We start from the raw sequence: 24,101 nt of genomic DNA, 5'->3' as shown, positions 1-24,101 counted from the left end.
AAAGCAAGCTTAACTATTACTAATTTTTCCTGAGAAAACACTGGTTATCATACAGATAATCTAAAATCTTTATGATACTGACCTTAGGGTAACTCCAACACAACCAGCAGGCTGCACGGGGCCTCCTCAGTGCTTTCTCGCTTGAATTACTGATGCCAGACAGGAGGGCAGTTATATCACAGTTGCATCAATAGTACTGCCCAGGCTTACTCCTAGTTTTTGTTGTTATTGTTTGGTTTTGGTTTTCTCTGTGTAGCCCTGGCTTTCCTGAAACTGGTTTTGTAGACCAGGCTGGCCTAAAATTTAGAGAGATCCATTGCTTCTGCCTCCTGAGCTCTGGGATTAAAGGTGTGTGTTACCACTGCCCCTCCCTGTATCCCCAGTTTTAATGTTAATAATTAAAAACAGAAAGTGGTATTTGCGTTATGTCATATGCAGTATAAATCTAGTTTGTGTGTCCCTCTGAAGAGTACTTTTTATTGTGCCACAGATTATATCTGTTCTCTGAACAATTCCTCCTCTGACCATGATGCCATATTTTCTTTACACAGACAGTCCTTGTGATGGCCTTTCTGGCAGTAATTCTGGATATTAGCCCAGAAACATAGAATAACCAAGATACATGTACTAATCAGAACTTAGTATAATTTATAATTTTTCTGGTCCTAGTTCTCAAGATATAGAAGTAGAAGAATTTTGAGTTTGAGGGTAGTTTAGTTAATATAATTAGACCTTGTCTCAAAATTTTGATTTTGATATTATAGCTAGTATGTAGACTTAATCCATCACAATCGGTTGCTTTCATACGTAAAATAACATGGTAGCCACGAGCATGGTGGCACATGTCTATAGTCCCAGCTACTCAAGAAGCTGAGGGCAGGAGAATTACTTGAGCCCAGGCATTGCTTCGAGACCCCCCATCTTAAAAACAAAAACAAGGAGCCCTGAGAATTGTTGAGTGCTTCCCATTGTATTTCTCAGATATCCCAATGTCTGTGGGTGTAATTGATCCCCGGGCCAATCCTACCCAGCTAAACACAGTGGAGTTCCTGTGGGACCCTTCAAAGAGGACATCTGTGTTTATTCAGGTAAGGCACTGCAGTTGTCACAATAGTCAGAAAGCGTGCCTGTTACTACCATGAAGCCTAGCAGGGCTGCAGGTGCGACTCAACTGTAGAGTGCTTCCTTAGCTTGCAGAAGGCCTGGGTTTGAGCCTTTGTACCCCATAAACCTGGAGTGGTGGTACACACCACAAATCTCAGCTCTTGGGTAGTAGAAGTAGAAAGATCAGAGCCACATGGTATGTTCAAGGCAGTCTTAGTTATGTGAGCTGGTTCCTAAAACAACGAATAAGTTAACAGTGAAAAAGAATAAAGTATATTAAACTTAAAATTGTTTTTGTGCAGGTGGACATAGTAGTGCATGCCTTTAATTCTACCACTGACAGGTATCTATGAATTCTGAGGCCAGCCTGGTGTACATATAGAGCTCCAGGATAACCAGGGCTACATAGAGAGACCCATATCTCAAAACAAAAAACAAAGTGTGTGTGTGTGTGTGTGTGTGTGTGTGTGTGTGTGTGAATAATGAGAGAGAGAATGAGTGTGTCAGAGTCCTCGTGCACAAGTCTGCACAGTGAACACACGTCTCTGTTTTTCAGGATTCTAGCCTCTCGAGGTCAGGCTTTTCAATATGAGGAGTTTCCACAGTTTATTTACTTAAATATCTAAAATGTTTGCTGTTTTGCTGCATTATATACCATTCTTTGATCATAGATAATTTGCCTAACAATTATTTAACATGTAAACTGTTCTATTTTTCCATTGTTAGCCACAAAGTTATTTTGAATATACATAGACTTAAAGTTTGATTTGTATATGTGAATTATGTCCTTTAGGCAAACTCCTCAGAATTCTTTATTCCTCTTTTTTTGTTGTTGTTGTCGTTGTTGTTTTTTGAGACAGGGTTTCTCTGTGTAGCCCTAACTGTCCTGGAACTCAGACCTACCTGCTGCTGCCTCCTGAATGCTGGGATTAAAGATGAAGGCCACCACTGCCTTGATTATTTGTAATCATTTCAACCAGTAGTTATTTACATAGTTACCTTTGAGGTTGTCACTATGTTAATCCTTTGTATACACGATTTTAAGACTTTGAATAATGGTCTCTTGGAATAGGAATAGTCTTTGAAATACTTATTTTTAGATGATGTGTGTATGTGTGTTAGAGTGTGGGCGTGTGCACATGAGTGCAGGTGTTCACCGAGGCCAGGGGCATCTGATCTCAGTGGTTGTGAGCCATCTGCTGTGGGTCCTGGGAACTGAACTTGGATCCTCTGAAAGAATAATCAGTGCTCTTAACTGCTGAATGATCTGTCCAGCCCTCAGGAATAGTGTTTGAGGCTTAGAGTGATTGAGCAGTTAATCCAAGCCAGTAAGTAGTCAGCTAGACAGAGTTGACCCTCTGACCCAGCAAATGTCCTGTTACCTGAACTTTAGTATTTGCTGTGTTCTAAGCCTGACTGTGCCTCCTTTTCAAAGCTAGATGGACTCGCTGGCATTGTTTGTGTGGCTGCCTGTTCTCAGAAGAGTTAATTCCTGTGGTTCTTCACAGCGGCCTTTTCTGTAGGATGGGGTCTTTGATAGTTACTTGTTGTTTACATTTGTGAATTGCTAACAGGTCTCCAGTTTCCTCCATTAGAGTGTAAGAGATGGAAAGATGTGAGTGATGTGATAAATGCCTAGCAGAGGTTTTGCCTCTGGCCTGGCCAGTGGCAGTGATGCTTGGTGTCACTTCCTTTCAGGTGCACTGCATCAGCACTGAGTTCACGATGAGGAAGCATGGCGGGGAGAAGGGGGTGCCGTTCCGCGTGCAGATCGATACCTTCAAGGAGAATGGGAATGGAGAGTACACGGAGCACTTGCACTCAGCCAGCTGCCAGATCAAAGTATTCAAGGTGTCCCAGGCTGTGTGCCCACCTTAAAGCCGTTTCTCTGTGTGTTTGTATCTCTGTAGCCCTGGAACTCACTGTGTAGACCAGGCTAGCCTTGAACTCAGAGATCCCCCTGCCTCTGCTGGGATTTAAAGTCATAAGCCACCACGCCCATCTGTAAGCTCTTTCTCCGTCTTTCTGTGTTAACATGAAGTGACATGGTAGTGAGTCAACTTGTTTTGGTTTGGTTTTGGTTTTGGTTTTCTGAGACAGGGTTTCTCTGTATAGCTGTGGCTGTCCTGGAACTCACCTTGTAGACCAGTAGACCAGGCTGGCCTCGAACTCAGAAATCCGCCTGCCTCTGCCTCCCAAATGCTGGGATTAAAGGCGTGCGCCACCAGACTACAAATTGTCTGAGCTAGACTCAGCGACACAACCTCTGAAGTACATCCAAAACAACCCAAGCAGTCACGAGAATTAGGGGACAAAAGTTGACCAGTCAGGGCCAACAGCACAGATTCAGGAGCTAACTGCATTTTTAAACATCCATTTTAGCTAAGTATTTAAGGAGATGACAAAAAATTAATTCTGCTTAGATGACTACTGATCAGTCAGGGCTGCAGAAGAGACTTGGGAACTGAGCTCTGATCCCGAATCAGAAAGCCAGAAATCCACAACCATCTGGTGACTTGCCAACCAGGATGTCAGTTGCAAGAGAGGTCTTGGAAGCTTATATGACCCCTATTTAGATGGGACTTTTATTCAAAATGGCTTCAGTTTGGTTCCTTCTTACAAAGGTAGTTTATGTAGAGTATGGTGGGGGCAGGGGGAGGGGGGAGTAACAAGAACTTGTAAAGTGAACAGTGGGCTAAACTGGATTCTTGATAAAGCCTGTTGAACTAATAAGCTCTTCTATATTGCAGAAAGCATGCAAAGTTGACTGATTTAGGTATATTAATAGTTTGTATTTCTATTTATTTATTGTTTTTGTTGTTTTGGGGCAGTTGTGAGGCAGTGGCTTAGACGTAGCCTAGAGCTGCCTCTGATTTTCTAAGCAACCAAGAATGGGCTTGAGCTCCTGATATTTCTGCTTAAGGCATCTAAGTACTGGGACTATCTGTACGTGCCACCACACCTCAGTGTGGTGATCTCTGTAAGGTCCACACCAGTGTGAGTACATCTGAAGGGAGGTGAACTGGGGCACATAGCAGGGAAGGAAGGAGGGAAGAATGGGGCTCTGGACACTACACTGTCTCTCTTAGTACTCTTACCCCGAGCCCTTACCTCCTTCAGAGGTCACCGTTGTCACCGTTTGCTGTGCATGCTCTAGTCCCCTTCTGTTCTTTGATGAGCTTGTGTACTGGCTAGTTTTGTGTCAACTTGACACAGCTGGAGTTATCACAGAGAAAGGAGCTTTAGTTGGGGAAATGCCCCCATGAGATCCAGCTGTGGGGCATTTTCTCAATTAATGATCAAGGGGGAGAGGCCCCTTGTGGGTGGGACCATCTCTGGGCTGGTAGTCTTGGATTCTCTAAGAGAGCAGGCTGAGCAAGCCAGGGGAAGCAAGCCAGTAAAGAACATCCCTCCATGGCTTCTGCATCAGCTCCTGCTTTCTGACCTGCTTGAGTTCCAGTCCTGCATCCTTTGGTGATCAAAAGCAGTATGGAAGTGTAAGCCGAATAAACCCTTTCCTCCCCAACTTGCTTCTTGGTCATGATGTTGGGCAGGAATAGAAACCCTGACTAAGACAACATGCATCCATAGGTGCATGCATAGGTACATCCATAGGTGCATGTATATTCTCCTTTCTCTGAAACGTAAGTAGGAGTATTGTGTATGGATTGGGTTTCCCAGTTAGCTATGTGCTTTAGAAGTCTTTCTATTAATCTTTCCAACCAGCTCAAACATTTAAATATTCTATTTTCAGACACTGTGGTTGATGCACACATCTTCTAAGTTACTATACACATGCTTGTTTTTTTGTTTTTTTGTTTTTTTGTTTGTTTTTTTTTTAAGATTTATTTATTATATGTAAGTACACTGTAGCTGTCTTCAGACACTCCAGAAGAGGGAGTCAGNNCTTGTTATGGATGGTTATGAGCCACCATGTGGTTGCTGGGATTTGAACTCAAGACCTTTGGAAGAGCAGTCGGGTGCTCTTACCCACTGAGCCATCTCACCAGCCCCCACATGCTTGTTTTATATGTGAATATTTCAGTGTTTTAAAGTAGTATTTATGGCTCGAAGTGTAAGTTAGTTTGTCCATCTGTCCATCCGTTCCTCCTTACTTTCTCTCTCTCTCTCTCTCCTTCTTTAAGATAGGCTTTCTCTGTATAACAGGATTTGTAGACCAGGCTGACCTTGAACTCAGATCCGCCTGCTTCTGGCTCTGGAGTGCTGTGATCAAAGGTTGAATTTAAAGCAACGGATTTCTCATTTCAGCCCAAGGGTGCAGACAGAAAACAAAAAATAGATAGAGAGAAAATGGAGAAACGGACGCCCCATGAAAAAGAGAAATATCAACCTTCTTATGAGACAACCATACTCACCGAGGTAAAAGGATTTCTCCGTTCATATTTGTACTGTCAATCATTCATTCATCCGTTCATTCTGTCGTGCTGAGAGCGGACCTGGAGCCTTGTGCATGTTAGGGAAGCACGCTGTCGCTGAGCTACAGCTCGTACCATGCAGGCATGCATGCATGCACTCACACACACAGGTGCGTACGCACTTACTCACAGGTGCACACACACACACACACACACACACACACACACACACACACACACGGGCACGGGCACGGGGACGCACGTCCTTTCAGCTTGGTCTGAGTTTATTTTCCTGACTGCAGAAGATAAGTGCTAGTGACATGAGAGCAGAGAACTTGACAGAAGCATGGTGCTTTCTTGTTGCCTAAGTCTTCCTTTCTTTTCAGTGTTCTCCATGGCCTGAGATCACCTACGTCAACAATTCTCCATCCCCTGGCTTCAACAGCTCCCATAGCAGTTTCTCCCTTGGGGAAGGGTAAGTCTGGGAAAAGCAATTGGATTATGTTTGTACTAAATATAGGTCCTTTTATTACATTTTCATCAGCAAGGCCTTTCCAAAGTAATGCTTCTGATTGGTCAGTCTCTGACTGAGGTTTGGACTCTGCTGAAAAAAAAAAATGGAGTTTTATGTAAAATCTTTCCCCATTAAACAATGTCAGGTAGCATCAGACGATGTCGGGTCCCTGCTCCTGTGGGAGATTTAGTGATGAGAGTGGTAGTTTGGGCTCTTGCTCCACCTGTCTGTATGCCTTGTGGGTTTCTTAGGTGTGATGCTCGCACCAGAGAATGGGGGCTGGGAGTTGGAAGCAGGCTGCACAGGCAGTCAGGGCTGGTTTGTTTGTTTTCTTGTTAATACTTACAGACCATGTAGCAAATGTGCAGCTTGGTCTTCAAGTGGTTCTCAAGTAACTGGAGCAGGGCTGTCCCTAAAGCTGCTCCCTGTCTGTGGGTTATGTTGTAGCTGGGCTGCCTTGTCGGCCTCAGTGGGAAAGGAAGTGCCTAGCCCCGCAGAGACTTGATGTGCCAAGGTGGGGAATATCTGGGGGGGAGGGGGCGCCACTCTCTCAGAGAAGAAGGGATGGGGGGAGGATTGTGAGGGGGTGAGCGGAGGCAGTGAGCGGGATATAAAGTGAAATAAACAAATAAGAATTTTAAAAAGAAAGAAAGAAAGAAAGAATGAATGAATGAATGAATGTTGTGGAGCCCTGAGGTGTGACTCTTTGGTAGAGCATTTGGCTGCTCTGTAGTAATTCAGCCTTGGGTTTGGTCGTCAGCATCACAATTAAGAAACACATAAAAGGAGCCAACTGTTTGGTTTTGGATTTATTTATTCTGTGTCCAACCAACTTCTTAAAAGGTGTATGAGTAACTTAAATGTTTGAAAAGTAACAGTTAAGAACCAGTACCTTTTCTTTGAGTATTAGTTATAAAAGGAATACATCTGTTTAGAACCCTGATGTCATTGCTAAGTTTGAATATCAACCTTAAATTTTTCAACTACAACAGAAATGAAGGAAAAAGGGCTTTTTATTTGTTTGTTTGTTTGTTCAAGACAGGGTCTTGCTGTGTATTGCTGTCTAGCAAAAAAGAGAAACCCTGTTCTTTCTTTCTTCCTTTCCTTCTTTCTTTTTTTTTTTTCGAGACAGGGTTTTCTCTGTGTAGCCCTGGCTGTCCTGGAACGAACTCTGTAGACCAGGCTGGCCTCGAACTCAGAAATCCACCTGCCTCTGCCTCCCGAGTGCTGGAATTAAAGGCGTGCACCACCATGCCCGGCTAGGTTGTTTTTTTTAAAGACACAGTTTCCCCAAATAACAGAGCCCTGGACGGCTTTTGATATTTTTTTCCTAGTTTCCTCAGTCATTAAAAGAAAAAAAAATGTCTCAAATGATATAGTTTCTTCCCTCTCCCTGAAGTTACTGAGTTAATTGCACACAGCTTATGTACTGTGTCAGAGAAAAGTGTTTTCAGAAGAAGTAGAGATTCTCTGAGCTCTCTAACATGAGAGTTGTTGTGACAGTGAGTCGTGAGGTGGTGTACACAGAGTGCTATGGACTCACCCTTCATCTTCATGTCTCTCCCTAGAAACGGCTCGCCCAACCACCAGCCAGAGCCACCCCCTCCAGTCACAGACGTAAGTCTAAAACCAATGTCAGTTATTTGTAGTGTGTAGGACTGTTGTGGTGACTGACTTTGCCACATGCTGTTTTCACTCGCTTCCTGTATCTCACCTCTGACGTGGAGGTGTACTAGGGACGAGAGGCCGGCAGGGCCTTGGGGTGCTTGCTTTGTGTTTCTGGTCTTCACTGTGCAGCTTGGGCTGGCTCAGGACCATCTCTGCCTCACCTGTGCTGGGTTCCAGGCATACACAGCTTCAGCTGGCAGCTTCTCTCTTCTTTTTGAGGCTCTCTCTCATCTTGTTGCCCAGGCTGGTGTAGTGTGGTTTCTCACATACCTGCCACTACCCTATCCGACTCCTTGTCCCTTGAATAGAAAGAACGTTCAGTCTGACAGTGAAGTGTCTGGTGGTTAGAGAAGACCCTGTGTGATACAGTTTGCAGCCACTAGCCAGTGTGGCTGTAGGGTGTAGAAGGACGTGTTTGGTTGTGTGTGTTCTAATGAGGTAGCAGATGAGACTGTTCAGATACCAAAGAATGCATTCTTCTTTCAGAACCTCTTGCCAACAACCACGCCTCAGGAAGCCCAGCAGTGGCTGCATCGAAACCGGTTTTCCACGTTCACGAGGCTTTTCACCAACTTCTCAGGTTAGGTTACCTTCTTCTCCAGCATGGGGTGTTCATGCGCATTTTGGGTCCTCTTGGTGTCCCACATGGGATGTGTCTGGGAGTGTCTGTTTGTTTTTTCTGATAAAAAGAATTTCGTGAAACATCAGACTTTTCAGCCAGCTGTGATGGTACTGTGAGTCCTTAAAACAAGACAGGTTTTAGTTGGAGCTCATTTAAACTTTAAAATGTTTACTCTATATAGCACTCTTAAAATGTGGTGTTGCACACCTTAAATCCCAGCACTCAGGAGGCAGAGGCAGGGGCATCTCTGCGTTCAAGTGCAATGTGGTCTGCGTAGTGACTTCCAGGATGGCCTAACCCTGAAAACAGACCAACAGATGTCTTTCATCTGGTTACTTTATCAAGGAACAAACCAACTGAAATCCCGCCCCCTGATACCACTGTACATATTACTTGCACAATCTGCCTCTGTGCAGCCTTCTGTGAGCATCTGTGTGGGAACGTGTAGTTGATAAGATGTCCTGAGTTGATGCTTTCATCATCTGTGTAGCAGAAAAGTCCAGTCAGAAGGAGATGCACTAAATGAGCACACACTGTGTGAGGTGAAACTGGAGTGGGCTGGTGTGAGCCTGTGGAAAGGGGTTTCAGACAGGGAAAGCAACTGGCCTGCTCAGCGCAGTTAGGCTGGAAGCTTAGGCTAGGTGGAGAATCAGACAGAAGGTGAGGTAGAGAGAGGCCAGGCCACGGGGGCTTTATCTGCTGTAGACATAGCATACCGTGGACTGTAATGTGACAGTCAGGAGGTGATGACTGTAATATCCTGAGGTGTGCTTGGAGTGCTTTGCCTTTATCACTAACCTGTGTTTCTCTGTTTATCGCAGGGGCAGATTTACTGAAACTAACTAGAGACGACGTGATCCAAATCTGTGGCCCTGCAGATGGAATCAGACTCTTTAATGCATTAAAAGGCCGGTGTGTACTTTCTGTTGAGATGCCAATGAAAGTGGATTCTAAATGAGTTTACATTTGGGAATTTTTCACAGTACTCTGCACAAATAAGTATGTCTCATCAAACCATTAAAAGAGACATATGGTAGATGAAAGGTACTAACTCCCAGAAGTTGTTCTTTGACCTCCACCCTCCCTCCACATGCACACTAATATGTGCCCTCCTACAGGGATTGAATTCAAGTGGCAAGAGCCTTTACCAGCAGAGCCATGTGTCATACTATGTAGTAATATTTGTAAATAAACAGCACATCTAGAACCTGACTCTAAAAATTACTCTTGAATCTTGGATATTTCTAACCATTACTTCAAAGCTCACAAACTCAAATGATTGCAGGAGCTACATGGTCACGTAAAGGATCAACAAAGTCTAGGGTTCAGTGAGGGCTTGGGAGAATGAGGACCCTGAATCGCAGGTCTAAGGTAGCAGTAGTGTTCGCTTACCCTCACCCCTTCTCCCCTTCCTCTTTTAGTGCTAAGAATGGAATCCAGGACCTTGAGCTTGCCAGGCCAGCAGGCTGCCACTTGGCCCTGGCCCTGCCCTGGGCCCCTGGCCCTGGCTCCGGCTCCACACATAACTTTTCAATGAAAGCCGGACTTTAGCTTAAGTGGTGCCTCCTGTTGCAAAGAATCAACTTAAACAACAGAGCCCACAGCTGGGGATAAGGAATCGAGTAAATTGCTCTCGGCCAAGCACTAATTTCATCTGTGTAAAGCTGACGACGGTCCTTTTTCTTCTCCACACAGGATGGTGCGTCCAAGGCTAACCATTTACGTCTGCCAGGAGTCGTTGCAGTTGAGGGAGCAGCCACAGCCGCAGCCGCAGCAGAAGCGGGCGGATGGGGATTCAAATGGTACTTTCTTCGGTAGGTTGTTCTGTGCAGAGGGGGAAGAAGGGAGAGAGATGACTCATGGCAGGAGTGGTGAAGCGTGTAGACCAGCGCAGTGTTAGTTGGAGTTCTAGATCCTTCTAGCTGTTCGTGTCGATTGAGCTGTAATCCATACATGTTATTTGTAGTACTTTTTCTTACTTAAACCAATAATGTCCATAGTGCTGTGATTTCCATGTCCTCTCCAGCGTTTAGAAGGGGGCTTGACTCGGCTTGTGCAGTAAGTGTTTCTGGTTCCCATGGAGAAAGGAAGCTGAGGCAGGTCTGCCACCAGGTGCTGGGATGGATCTCTGGGTCTCTCGAGAGCAGCAGAGCCTTTGCACTGATGCTGTACTCTCCTTGGCAGTGTACCACGCTATCTATCTAGAAGAGCTGACAGCTGTTGAACTGACAGAAAAAATTGCTCAGCTTTTCAGCATTTCTCCTCACCAGATCAGCCAGATTTACAAGCAAGGGCCGACAGGAATCCATGTGATCATCAGCGATGAGGTCAGTGTCTCAGTACAGTCGTGTGCCATCCCACAGCATGTGAGCGTCGGCGGCAGTGTGAGAGCATGCTGCCAGGGGTGAGCTCTGCTTCTACACAGAGGTTTAGCTGGTCGGCTTTAATTCTTCTTACCAGATAAATGGTCTTGCTATTTTGGCCTGACTGACCCTGAACTTGTGGGTTCACATGATCCTCCTGTCTCAGCATCCTGCCTAGGTAGCTGGGACTATTGGCATGAACCACTATGTCTGGCTTAGATTTTATTGCTTGCTTGCTTGCTTACTTACTAATTTGTTGTTTTTTTGTTTTGTTTTGTTTTTTTTAAGATTTATTTATTTATTTAATGTATATGAGTACAATGTTGCTGTCTTCAGACACACCAGAAAAGGGCGTTGGATCCCATTACAGATGGTTGTGAGCCACCACGTGGCTGCTGGGAATTGAACTCAGGACCTCTGAAAGAGAAGTCAGTGCTCTTAATCACTGAACCATCTCCCCGGCCCCTACTTACTAGTTTTTAAAAATTAGTATAAAGTTGGGGTAGTAGTGCACCCCTGTAGCCCTAGCACAGAGTTTAGGCAAGATCATTAATTCAAGTTCATCTCTGGGTATGTAGTAAGTTCAAGGCCCACATAGCCTATGGGAGATGGTGTCCAAAAAAAGAAATCAAAGCAAAAAACTGGAGAGGGAGAGGTGGCTCAGCAGTTATGAGTGTTTGCTGCACAAGATGGGGACCAGAGTTCAGATCCTAGACCCCATGATTTTCAATTTAAAAAGGATGTGGTCCTACACATGCCTATAGCCCCAGCACAGGAGGTCACTGGAGCCTCAACTCTGCCAGCCTAGCTGGTGGGGCTAGATCAGGAAATGAGACACCTGCTTTAAAATCGAGGTGGGAAGCGATAGAACACACCTGATAATAGAGGTTGGCCTCTCTGGTTACAAACTCAAGCACATATGTATGTACACATCTGTACACCTCATGCATATGGGCACACACACACAAAACTGTATGTATCTTTTGCACAGTTTTAGTTCAAGTTAAATTTTACATAATATCTTTATGCTTGAAAATCTCATTGTCCTGTTGTATTTCCTTGAAGGCACTTACAGAAATGATCAAATAATAACAAGTTGGTATTTATGAAACACTAAGTTAAAAGGTTTAGGTGCAGCTCAGAGATAAAACATGCTTAGCATACACAAGGCACTGGATTGAATCCTTAAAAGAAGAGAAGAAGAAATGTGCATCTTGTGTGTGTGAGGGTGGTTAGTTTTGTTTGGATTGGTTTGTTTAGGACTGGGATCTCTTGTAGCAAGCTGGCCTCAAACTCAGTGTTCTCCGATGATCTTGACCTCCCTGGCTCCTGCCTCTGTCTTCCGGTAGCACGCACTAGCATCACTTTCAGTTTGTGCAGTGCTAGGGCAAACACAGGCTTCATGCACCATGGACCACTGCTGCATCAGTTGAGCCTTGTCCTAGCCCTGGACGCCATCTGCCGAGGAGTAGTTGATGGAGTCCCTTAGTCCCTTTGCCTGTGCTAGCTCAGGGTAGTTAATCTGCAGTTGAGTGCTGCCGCCCAGTTGTGAATCAGCATCGGTTCTGTCCTGCTTTCTGCCTCTGCATGGAAGGACTGTGGAACTGGATTTCCAAACTGACAGATAGGAATGGATGGAGGTTTGCTATAACAGCATCGCCAGATTTGTTTTTCCTTTGTTTATTTTTGAACCTCTTAAATTATGTACTAAAGAATTACATAGTGATGTTTCTTCCAGTCAGCCATCTTGTGATGTTGTGATGTGTTAGATACCATGCCACTCACATATGGGTCAGTTCTCTTTACTAAACTTCATCTTTGTTGTTCTGCCTTGGCACTGAGACATTTACGCCTCAGACAGAGAACCCTGGTCGGAATCCAGCTTGCTCTCTTTTTTATCTTAGGACCATGCTAGGAAACTTTCACCTTCAAACTTCATGCTCAGCCCTTAAGTAAGGAGTGTAGAATGTGAAAGTCTTGTTCTTGTTTGTGTGTGTGTGTGTGTGTGTGTATATAATATGTGGAGATTTGAGAAAGTAAGTGGAGAAGAAAAATTGAAGAGATTTTAGGAAAGAATACATATTGGATTTGGAGAACAATCAAAGAGATTTTAGGAAAGAATACATTCAGGATTTGGCCATCTTGTAGCCTTGTCCTCTATGGGCCTTTAAATGTCTTTGTGCCTCTTGCAAAGTGTTGGTGTTCACCCAAGGAAGTGCATGCTCCACTTTTCTTCTTTGGAAACTGCTGTTCTAGATGGCCTTGGGGAGGAACCTGTCCAGAGCCCCAGGCTCTGATGACCTGGCTCTGACACCCTGGAGCTCCCCCGCCGCTCTGCTTCCCTGTATACCCTGTATACCCTGGGCCTGTCATGGAGTCGGGAGGCTGGTGAGGGCCTGCCCTCCTCCAGGATCTATAGGAAGTTAATGGTTTTATATGGTTTTATAGGCATTAATGGCTTTTTTTTTTCTCACATGCTCCTGTAAAGAACCCCCTCATCGTCCTTCTGTAAGCAACCTTATAGGGTCATCAGGTAACATAGCCCTATAGGTGGAAAGGGACCATCTGAGAGGTGGGTCAGCCTGAGCATGAGGGAAGCAGGACCGTAGGTGGCGAGTGTGATCATAGTTGCTGTGCTTTTAGTTCCCTGTGTGCAGAGCTGTGCAAGTGTGAGTGCAGCTGTGCGTGGATGCCAGAAGAAGCTTGGGTCCCCTGGAACTGAAGTTACAGATGTCAGCCCGGGTGCTCAGGAAGAGCATTCTTTGTCCTCGGGATAATGTATTATGCATATATTTTCATATATGTATTAAGATGTCATAATGAAACGCATCATGTGTTAATATTCACCAAATAGAAAGGGATGTCTTGGCTTGTTTTGCCCTTTGAAGTGCTGGGGACTGTGCTCAGAGTTGTAACCCCGCCCCTTTACTCTTTGGGACAGCCCTGGGACTTGTGATCCTACTCTAGAGAAGCTTGTTTTCACGGGTGCTGTCTGCTGCCTCACTACACTGTCAGAGCTCCCAGACACGGTACTTATTTCTAGAGAAAACGTGCTGAAAGCAGGAAGCAGGTGTACTAGCTGCACAGCGTGGTGAGCGGGGCCAGCTGGCAGCAGCTTGAGGGGCCACTTTCCTTCTGCATCAGTTTTAAAGCTAGAACCTGGGCAGAGGCTAGAGAGGTGGCTCAGTGGTTTAGAGCACGTGTTTCTCTCTGAGAGAACCTAAGTTCAGTTTGCTCACAACCTGCTGCAGCTCCCTTTTCTGATCTCCGCCAGCACCAGGCATGCATGAGGTTCACAGACAAGTATGCAGGCCGAACAAGTGAACATGGGAAGGAAATCTTAAAAGAAAAACAACCCAGAAGTTCCTTTGTTTATCTCCCCCAGTCCTCTCAGGTGCTTGCTGATAGAGCTTGGTGTGTCAGCCCTGCCCTGTGGTACTTATGGCTCCTTCCTTGTCTTCAAGGCTGTGGAACAGGAAGTGGCCTAATTTGAGGCAGAAGTTAAATACATTTATTTTTTAACATGATTTGTTGGACATTTTCCAAAACACCCTGTTTCCTTTAATGTTGTTTTGGAAGAAATAACCTTGTAGGTTATTTTAGTTTACATATAGGCTAGTTTTGTAAACATTTCCTTTTGAAAAATTCTTGAATTTCAGTTGTTACCAGTACCTTCCACAGTAAGAGACAGTGAGGTAATGTTCAGGGTTAGTTGCTGTTGTGGCTTTCAGACCTTCATGGACTTGTTCATTTGAAGCTTGCTGACTAATGGGCGTCTCTGAACGAGGCTGCGGTGCCGTGTCACCCTTCCCCTGTTCGCTATCTCAGCTGTAAGCACAAAGTTCTTATACCTACTTCAGTACAGTGTCATGAAAAGTGTCACGTGCAAAATAAACTTTGCAAACCCAGGTTATTCAGAAAATCTTGTTGATCTTTTCAGATGGTACAGAACTTCCAGGAAGAAGCCTGCTTTATTCTGGACACAATGGAAGGTAATAAAACAGTAAAACATACTTTAACATGCATTGTTTATGCATGTGAGGTGGGTTACCACATGCCAGGGCACACGCAGATCGTAAGAGAGCCCATAGAACTGGTTCTGCTCTTCCACCAGGTGGGGTCTGGGAACCAAACACGGATCGTTAGGTTTGACAGCAAGTGCTTTACCCCACTGAGCTGTATGGCCAGCCCCAAATGAATGTCTCTCTGAGAAGGGGTGTGTAGGTGTGTGTGCACATATATGTGTGGAGGCCAGTGGACAGCCCCACATGTTGTTACTTAGGTCGTAACTACTTTTAAAAATTTTGTTTCTTCTATTTTAATGTAATTCTATTAAAATAACATTCAAATTTTTATTTTTATGTGGTTAGGTGTTTCACCTATTTATTGTAGTGCCCTCAGAGGTCAGAAAAGGGCCCCAGACACCCTGGACCAGAATTAAAGGTCTGAGCTACCATATGGGTGCTAGGAATGGAACTGTGGTCCCCTTCAAGGCAGCGAGTGTGTTTAACCATTGAGACCCCCACCTTTAAAAAATCATTATGTGTGTGTGTGCATTCGTGCATGCTTGCGTTCGTGGGTGTGTTTGCTCGCGCACACGTGTTCACATGTGCGTATATATGCCTAAGTGTATATATAGTGTGCACCATGTACAAGCAGGGGCTGAGGCAGTCAGAGTGGAGTTCAGAACTGTTGTTAGCCTCCATACGGGTGCTGGGACCTGAACCTAGGTCCGCTCAAAAGCACAACAGGAGCTCTTAACCACTGAGCCATCTTCCAAGCCCCACAGGGGATTATTCCTTTGGGTTTTGGTGTGAGATAAGCTCTCTCACTGGCCTAGAACTTGCCAGGGCCAGATTAGCTGGCCAGTGAGACGTGTTTACACCCATCCACCCACCTCTGCCATTCAGCACCCTGATGAGCAGCACTCACCACGTCTGCCGGGCATTATCACATTTGTTCTGGGAGTCAGGGACAGTTACCAGTTAAGCTAACTCCTCAGCCCCCTTTGTAAGGAATTTTAAAGTTTTATGGTTTTTTTTGTTTTTTTTCCAGGCTATGGATTTTAACTTCAGCGTAATTTACTTAGCATACACACAAGGCCATGGAATTGATCACAATTCCAAAACAACAAAAAGATCTTTAATGTTTCACCTTTTTTGAGGTAAAATATAGAGACCCTTTTTTGATGTAGTTTTTATCAAATGGAGGCTGGCTTCAGACTAGCAAACTAGTAACTCAGCCTCCCAAATGCTTAGATTAAAGGCAGGCACATTAGTCCCAGGAATGCGTTTTCCCTCCTTTCGATGGGATGTGTTGAGATAGGAACGTGTCCTCAGCGGACACTGTTCTTTGTAAAGTGTCTTCTTGCTGTTGTCAGGGGAAAATACTTCTGACAGCTCTGCCATTTTCTTACACCTCCCCTTAGCAAGTGAGAAAATCAGGGTTGTTTCTGTACCTATTCAATTTATGGTGAGGTCCCCTAGTAAGACCCAGTAGAAGGTGACAATATTAAGCCAATTTGCTTAATTCCAGCACACAGGAAGAAGAAGCAGGGAAGTAGTCTCATCTACGTAGCCAGTTCCAGGACAGCCAAGACTACATAGACCCTGTGGGGGAAAAGATGTCTGCCATTTGCCTGGCTCAGTTTGACTTTTTAGTCCCTCTCACAAGATAGTTTTGCCCTTTGCTGTTCTGCAGGAGGCTAAAGATCACTTCTCTCTCCCATCTTTCCAGCAGAAACCAGTGAGAGCTATCATGTCATTCTCAAGTAGGACGAGGTTCCGACCTTCGATGGCTGCTGCTGCCTTCACCTCTTGACGGCTGCCTTTCCCTCTTCACCTTCTGAAGGGGACATGACTGGAGATTAAAAGGCTTCAGGAACCTGGCACATCTGAATGTTGGGGGAGGGGGGAGGCGTGTCCAGTGCAGGGTGAGCAGGCCTCAAGGTGGAATCCCAGAGTCCTGTATTGGCCCCTCCTGTATGACGTCCTCTGATCACTGGCCGGACATGGAGTCAGCAGTTTCCTCACTTTCTGGCCCCTGTTGATACCAGTAAGAAACCCCATCATTATGGTTGGTGGAGGGCAGAGTGGTAATGGGAGTCATGGGATGTTTTCTAGGAAGATGTTTAGTTTTGTGATATAGAGCTCTGACATTTTACTCATATAAAAGTGAACATCTGTCTTCATATAATCAAGCTCTCTCTCTCTCTCTCTCTCTCTCTCTCTCTCTCTCTCTCTCTCTCTTGTCTCAAGCCTATTGGCAGCTCTGCTCTGCTCTGTTCACAACTGTGAGGAGGAGAAACAGAATCTCTCCTTACCTATTTTGAGACAGGGTTTCATGTTCTTGCCTCTGCCTTCCAAGAGCTGGGATCACAAGCTTTTGCCACCTGGTCTGTTTCTGCAGTGCTGGGCTTGAACTCAGAGCCTCACATGTTAGGCAAGCACTTTTCTCCAGCTGAGCTCCAGCAGGCCCTCCCCTTTAGGGTTAAGACAGGCTCCAGATTTCTAATTTGGTTCACCTGCAGTACCACAACTGAGAGTGGTTTTGGCTAATATGTATTGGGGTAGACTGAATGATAAATCCCATGGACAGATAATCTTGTTTTATCCCCTTAATAAACCCCAAACAGCTGGGGACACAGTGACTTAAGGACGAGGACATGCAGATGAAGTGGTGGGCTATCTGACAATACCAGATGCCACCCTTTGCTGCCTGTGCTCACCATTGCTTCTTTCTGGGGCTATGCTGGAAACTAATGGACTAGCCACCGAAGGAGGCAGACATACCTTACTATAGTGATAATGAATCCCCAGAGCAGACAGACCCCGGTGTGGCACACTAACCTCAGCTCAGAGCTGGAGGTGAGAGAGACAAGAGTGTCTGACCCCAGGTTTCATTGTTCCTGAATGATATTCTCAGAGCTGTTTAAGTCAATGAGCTATTCCGCCCTGCTCTCCCCTCCCCTGTCTTGTTTTGGCATAGTGTTGTGTTTTTTGTTCTTTTTTTTTTTTTTAATGTAAGCTTTATTAAAAAAGAAAAAATACATTCTTTTCCCATTCAAACTCACACTGTTTATGTTCTGCCTTTCAAATGGCTGTGTGTCTGAGTGCATGTACAGAATTGTAAAGCACCTATACCCTCCTTTTTCACATATATAGTTTGTTTTAGCTTGGTTTTCCAAGAAAATGTTTCTCTGTGGAGCCCCGGCTGTCCTGGAACTCACTCTGTAGACCAGGCTGGCCTCAAACTCAGAGATCCACTTTCCAAGTGATGGGAATAAAGGTGTATGCCACTAACTTAGGCCACGTGTAAGTTTTACCAGAAATTTCCTTAAATTTTGTTGAGATGAACAAAGATAATGTTAAAGATTCTGTATTAAATTTGAATTTATGTGTGTTTTTGAAGTATTTAATAAAGCTTAGTTTTTTTTTTTTTTTTTAGAGAGTTTTTAGTTGTTGCTGTCGTCCATTAAAATCAACCTGTAATGTGGTTTCTAATTCTTTTGGTCTGAAACAAGTTTAAAACCTTGAAACCTGAAAATTCCTCACAGTGATGCAAGCAGCTTGACATATTAGGCCGAACTTCCCTCACCCAACATCCCATTTTGAGGTGACATTTCTAGTTGCGTCATGTTCCAAGGATTGGTTCCTAGTCAGTGCAGTTGCTGCCTCTATCCTTGGCAAGTCACTGTTGGCTGCTGTCCCCTTCCCCTGTCCCAGTGGCAAATGGGAGACATAAACTAGGAAGACAGCCTGTGCTGTGTGAGACAGATCTGCTGCTCTGGCTGGCTTAGCACTTGTTACACAGCTCAGGCTGGTTCTGAACTCATGCCTCAGCCTCACACGTGCAGAGATTAATGATAGTTGACACCATGCCTAGACTCGGACTTGCTTCCAAATACACGAATCTCTTCGAGGCACAAATGCATGTAATTCTATTAATATATTGGTTATAAATTACATGACTTAGGGGGCTAGAGAGATGGCTCAGCAGTTAAGGCCACTGGGCTGCTCTTCCAGAGGACCTGGGTTCAACTCCCAGCAACCACATGGTGGCTCACAATCATCTGTAACTCCAGTTCTAGGGAACCTGGTACTATCTTCTGGTCCCCAAGGGCACTAGGCACACATGTGGTATATAGGTAGACACCCATACACATAAAAGAATAAAAAGTTATCAAAAAAAAAAAAACCCTAGATGTCCTAATTTTTATCTGAAATTACTTTTTAATTGGAGTAGCCTTCAAAATTACAGAAGTGAATTTATATACCATTATAGTTTTCGATTTTGTTTTTTGTTGTTTTTTGAGATAGGGTTTCCTAGCTATCCTGGAAAGTGATTTGTAGGCCAGACTCGCCTCTGCCTCTTGAGTGCTGGGATTAAAAGCATGTGCCACCACTGCCTGGCTTTTTTTGTTGTAGTTTTAAAGGCTAGGCTAGCCTGGGCTTCCAATAGACTGGGATGGCCTGGAACTTGCCTTTACCTTTCTGTCTCTTCTGCCCAAATCCTAGGCTTAATTACACCTGGCTCAGACCTTTAGAGTCACTAGAAACTTCCCCTCGGCTTTGAGTCCCTCCTCTCAAGGTGTTTACTATGACTGTTAGCTTGGTGGCAGGACATTGTGATTATTTACAAAATATTCCATTATTGACCTTTTCAGTTAAATGAAAAACTTTGACATTGTGAAGATAACATTTAAGATTATCACAAATATAAATAATAAAGGATATAGCTTTTTTTCTCTTTAGTCCTAAAGAGGTGGTCTTTGACTAGGGGACTTACTCCCTCATTCTCAGCACTCAGGAAACTGAGGCAAGAGTCCGCGTGATAGACACTGTCTTAATGTTGCTTTTTATTTTTTAATTGCCATGAGAAAACACCATGAGCAAGACAACTTGTAAAAGAAAGTCTTTAATTTAGAGGCTTATGATTCCAGAGGGTTAGTGTCCATGACTATTATGTCAGCATATAGCAGGAGGCAGGCAGACATGGGGATGGAGCCATCGTTGAGAGCGGGAAGCAGAGAAAGGGGGGCAAGCCCACTAGAGCACACTAACTGGAAATACTTTGGGTTTTTGAAACCTCAGCCCACTCCTAGTGACACAGGTCCTGTAACAAGGCCACACCTCCTACTCTTTCCCAAAGTGTTCCACCAACTGGGGACCAAACATCAAACATACAAGCCCATGAAGACCATTCTCATTAAAAATGCCACAGAGACCCTGTCTCAAAATTAAAAAAAAAAAAAAAACCTAAGAAAAATTTCCTCAACACATTTATGCACATATGTAAGTCTCAGAAAGTCATTATAATAGTACATGATTTTGTCGTAGTATTTAACATTTCTAGTATCTTTCTATACTCATTCTACATTATTGTTTTGTAAAGTAGGTTCTGTGCTCCCAAGCATCTGTCATCCCAGCCCTTTTTCCTTCTAAATAAACTGTACCTGTTTCTGCGTGTGGTGTGTATGTGGTATGTGCGTGTGGTGTGTATGTGGTATGTGNGGTGTGTATGTGGTATGTGCGTGTGGTGTGTATGTGGTATGTGCGTGTGGTGTGTATGTGGTATGTGTGTGTGGTGTGTATGTGGTATGTGTGTGTGGTGTGTATGTGTACGCATATCCCTTTTTCCCCTCAGAATATTAAGCTCACTTAGAAAGATTTCCTTTCTATGCTTTTTTCACAGAATACTCATATTCTAGAAGCAAGATCTGATGGTGGCTGGACGTGAAATGGGAAATCCAGGGACCTCTGGGTTCAATCCTGAGCACCACATAAAATCAGGCAGGCTTGCCTGTGATCCAAGCACTTGGAGTTAGAAGGGTGAGAAGTTCAATAGAAGGTAGAGGTAGAGGGGTGGAAGAATACAGCCAGTGTCTGAGGCCATCCTTTGCCCCAGGGAGACCCTGCTTCAAAAAACAAAACAACAAAAGCCGATGGAATTTTATGCTTGTGTGACCAATGATTGATATTTATATTAAATAGTTCAACATTCCCATTCATAAGAGTCTATATGACAAGCAGAATAGGTAGAATTTAGATCTTTCAGAAAAATGATAATTCTATCCTATTTGACTTAGTGTTCTCTCTATTTTTTTTTTTTTTTTCTTGAAATGAGATTCCTGGTACCAACTTCTGTCTTAGTTTGGGTTTTACTCCTGTGAACAGACACCATGACCAAGGCAACTCTTTTTTTTTTTTTTTTTTGATTTTTCGAGACAGGGTTTCTCTATGTAGCCTTGGCTGTCCTGGAACTCACTCTGAAGATCAGGCTGGCCTTGAACTCAGAAATCCGCCTGCCTCTGCCTCCTGAGTGCTGGAATTAAAGGCGTGCACCACCATGCCCAGCTTAAGGCAACTCTTATAAGGACAACATTTAGTTGGGGCTGGCTTAGAGGTTCAGAGGTTCAGTCCATTATCATCGGGTGGCAGGGGGGGCAGACCATGGCAGTGTTCAGGCAGACATGGTGCAGGAAGAGCTGAGAGTTCTACATCTTCATCTAAAGGTTGCTAAAGGACACTGGCTTCCAGGCAGCTAGGGCAAGAATCTTAAAGCCCACACCTACAGTGACACACCTACTCCAACAAGGCTATACCCCCTAATAGGGCCACTCTCTGGGCCAAAGAATATTCCAACCACCACAACTTGTATACAAACAATAGAGAACGTGATTATTGAGAAAAGGGAGGAGGGTCACTACAGGACTCTTAGGAATTATTAGTCACTGCCTTAGGGCTATTACTTTAGTGAACACCATGGCCTGGAGCAACTTTAGGAGGAAAGGGTTTATTTGGTTTACAATGCCACAGTATTATTCATCATTGAAGTAAATCAAGACAGGAACTCTAACAGGACCTGACGCAGAGGCCACGGAGGGGTGCTGCTTATTAGCTTGCTCCTCATGGCTTGCTCAGCCTGCTTTCTTAGAGCACCCAGAACCACCAGCCTAGGGATGGTACCATCCACAAAGGGCAGAACCCATCAAACATTAATTAAGAAAAATGCCCTACAGGCTTGCCTAAGAGCCTGATCTTCTGGAGGCATTTTCTCAGTTGAGGTTCTCTCTCAGATGGTTTAGCGTGTGTCAAGTTGACATAAAACTGTCCAGCACAGTCACTAAGTGCATTCATTGTCAAGAATAAGATCATCCGGGCTGGTGAGATGGCTCAACGGTTAAGACTGCACTTCCAAAGGTCCTGAGTTCAAATCCCAGCAACCACATGGTGGCTCACAACCATCCGAAACAAAAATCTGATGCCCTCTTCTGGAGTGTCTGAAGACAGCTAAAGTGTACTTACATATAATAAATAAATAAATATTTTTTTTTTTGTTTTTTTTTTTGTTTTTCGAGACAGGGTTTCTCTGTGTAGTCCTGGCTGTCCTGGAACTCACTCTGTAGACCAGGCTGGCCTCGAACTCAGAAATCTGCCTGCCTCTGCCTCCCAAGTGCTGGGATTAAAGGCATGCACCACCACGCCCGGCAATAAATCTTTAAAAAAAAAAAAAAAAAAAAGGCTCAGTCTCCCAAAAAAATTAAAAAAAAAAAAAAAAGAATAAGATCGTCCAATTTTATGGCCTGGTAAGAATGTTTCACTGAGCACTGCATGGAGGGGCTCAGTGTTGAAAGCATATGCCCTACTCCAGCACCCCCATGGTGGGTCTCAGCTGTCTATCCGGTTTTGGGGAGCTGACACCCTTGACTAGCTGCCACTTCCTAACTTCCTGCCACTGTGTCCCTCCACATGGCTCTCTTCACCTCCCTGGGTCTGTCTCCTCTTGTCTGGTAGATCTGTCCCTGCCTTCCTGACTCTCCTTTCTGCTATTCCTTCTGCCCGAGCTCAGCTGCCAGCTCTTTTATTTCTTCAAAAAGCCACATTGCAGTCGGAACCAGTCAGCAGCGGGACAACACCCAGTCCATCTCTTTGGATTACCCTTTGCCCATGGTGAGAGCTGTGTGATCTCCTTCATGGCAACTCGCTTCTGAACACCATAAATCTCAGAGAATCATCTTTTGGGCAGGTGAGAAAGGACAAGCATTTACATATAGAAAACTAGCAAAAGACTGCCGAGAGAGCAATACCAGTATCCTGACAGCACTTAGTTCTCTGCCCTCACAGCAACTGACAATTAAAAATATCTGGGACACACCTATAAGTCATTTGACACATGGGGGAAAGTCATCCAAACATGCAATGTCCCAGCAAACCATCAACATAAAATTCCTTAAAAACAGCTTTAAAAAATGTGGTTTTTAAAAAGAGAATGTTTGCCCACATCAATGATTAAGAAGCCATTTAGCGGGACATGGTGGCACACAACTCTCCCCTTGCAGTGCAAGCATGTCACTGCTAGGTGCTACCCAGCCTTTCTTTCATGTACATGACCTTTTGTTTGTTTGTTTATTTTGGGTCTCACTGTGTAGCCATGGCTGGCGTGGAACTCACTATGTAGACCAGATTGGTTTCCAATTTACAGAGATCTTCCTCTCCAGGGATTAAAGGTATATGGTACCACTCCCAGCTCAGAGGTTTTGGGTTGTTTGTTTATTGTTGTTTTATTGAGACTGGGTTTCTCTGTGTAGCCCTGGCTGTCCTGAAGTTCACTCTGTAGACCAGGCTGGCCTTGAACGCACCAAGATCCACCTGCCTCTGCCTCCCAAGTGCTGGGATTAAAAGCATGTGACACCACACCCAGCTGGGTTGCTCATTCTAAGATTTATTTTTCATTATTTTTAATTATGTGCATCTGTGTGCGCACGCGTGTGCATGAGTGCCGGTGCCTGCACAGACCAGAAGCAGGGATCCCCTAGAGGTGGAGTCACAAATGATTGTAAGCTACCATGTGGGTGCTCAGGAAGACAGGCTTCTTCAGAGTCAAGCATACATGGGTGCAAAGCAGGGTGACCTTCAGGCAGTGCAGCCCAAGGACCCCTGGGTTTCACCGCACCTCCTCTGAACTTCAGCAAATAGATGATCAGTGCACGAAATCCTAAAGATGCTTTTTCATGGTCTGCTGTTTCTCCCTTTGTGGTGTTGTCTCTGTTGTCACATAATGAAGAAAACTGGAATTCATAGCACTTTTTCAAAGCCGCTCAATGTCTCAGCTCCAAAGGTGAGAGGACTTTGTAGCCAGTCATGCTGGCTTTATAGTTTCCTGGTCACATGCAAAATGTACTAGGATTTAGAACCTATGGTGCTTTTTCATGAAAAGATTTGAATAGCACACACACACACACACACACCCTATAGTTTAATCCTGCTGTGCATCCACCTAGCCAATAAATACTCACTGTGCTCCTAAATGTCAAGTAACCAGATTTTTATTTTATTTTTATTTATTTATTTATTTATTTTTTGGTTTTTCGAGACAGGGTTTCTCTGTGTAGCCCTGGCTGTCCTGGAACTCACTCTGTAGACCAGGCTGGCCTCGAACTCAGAAATCCGCCT

The 24,101-nt window shown here is 44.5% G+C and overlaps 1 protein-coding gene across 4 annotated transcripts in view; it reads left to right on the top strand.

The window, feature by feature from the left end:
- Tfcp2 (transcription factor CP2) overlaps positions 1-20,400 on the top strand; it is a 42,405-nt gene extending 22,005 nt beyond the window's left edge. For 2 of the 4 annotated variants that reach the window (XM_029531060.1, XM_029531061.1), the window contains exons 6-16: positions 982-1,088; positions 2,803-2,955; positions 5,374-5,484; positions 5,867-5,955; positions 7,563-7,611; positions 8,149-8,242; positions 9,106-9,196; positions 9,980-10,098; positions 10,469-10,611; positions 14,588-14,639; positions 16,384-16,854. In XM_029531060.1, coding sequence (XP_029386920.1) covers positions 982-1,088; positions 2,803-2,955; positions 5,374-5,484; positions 5,867-5,955; positions 7,563-7,611; positions 8,149-8,242; positions 9,106-9,196; positions 9,980-10,098; positions 10,469-10,611; positions 14,588-14,639; positions 16,384-16,421 — 1,046 coding nt within the window. In that variant the 3' untranslated portion in view covers positions 16,422-16,854. Of the gene's footprint in view, positions 1-981; positions 1,089-2,802; positions 2,956-5,373; positions 5,485-5,866; positions 5,956-7,562; positions 7,612-8,148; positions 8,243-9,105; positions 9,197-9,979; positions 10,099-10,468; positions 10,612-14,587; positions 14,640-16,383; positions 16,855-20,340 lie in introns of those variants that run through there. The other 2 variants (XR_003842386.1, XM_021216592.2) reach the window with 2 other exon arrangements.
- The last annotated feature ends 3,701 nt before the right edge of the window (positions 20,401-24,101 follow it).

The sequence above is a fragment of the Mus pahari genome, chromosome 17, assembly GCF_900095145.1.
Source record: "Mus pahari chromosome 17, PAHARI_EIJ_v1.1, whole genome shotgun sequence".
NCBI classification, from domain to species: domain Eukaryota; kingdom Metazoa; phylum Chordata; class Mammalia; order Rodentia; family Muridae; genus Mus; species Mus pahari.
The sequence above is the reverse complement of the archived record's forward strand: the minus strand, read 5'-3'. Positions and strand labels throughout refer to the sequence as shown.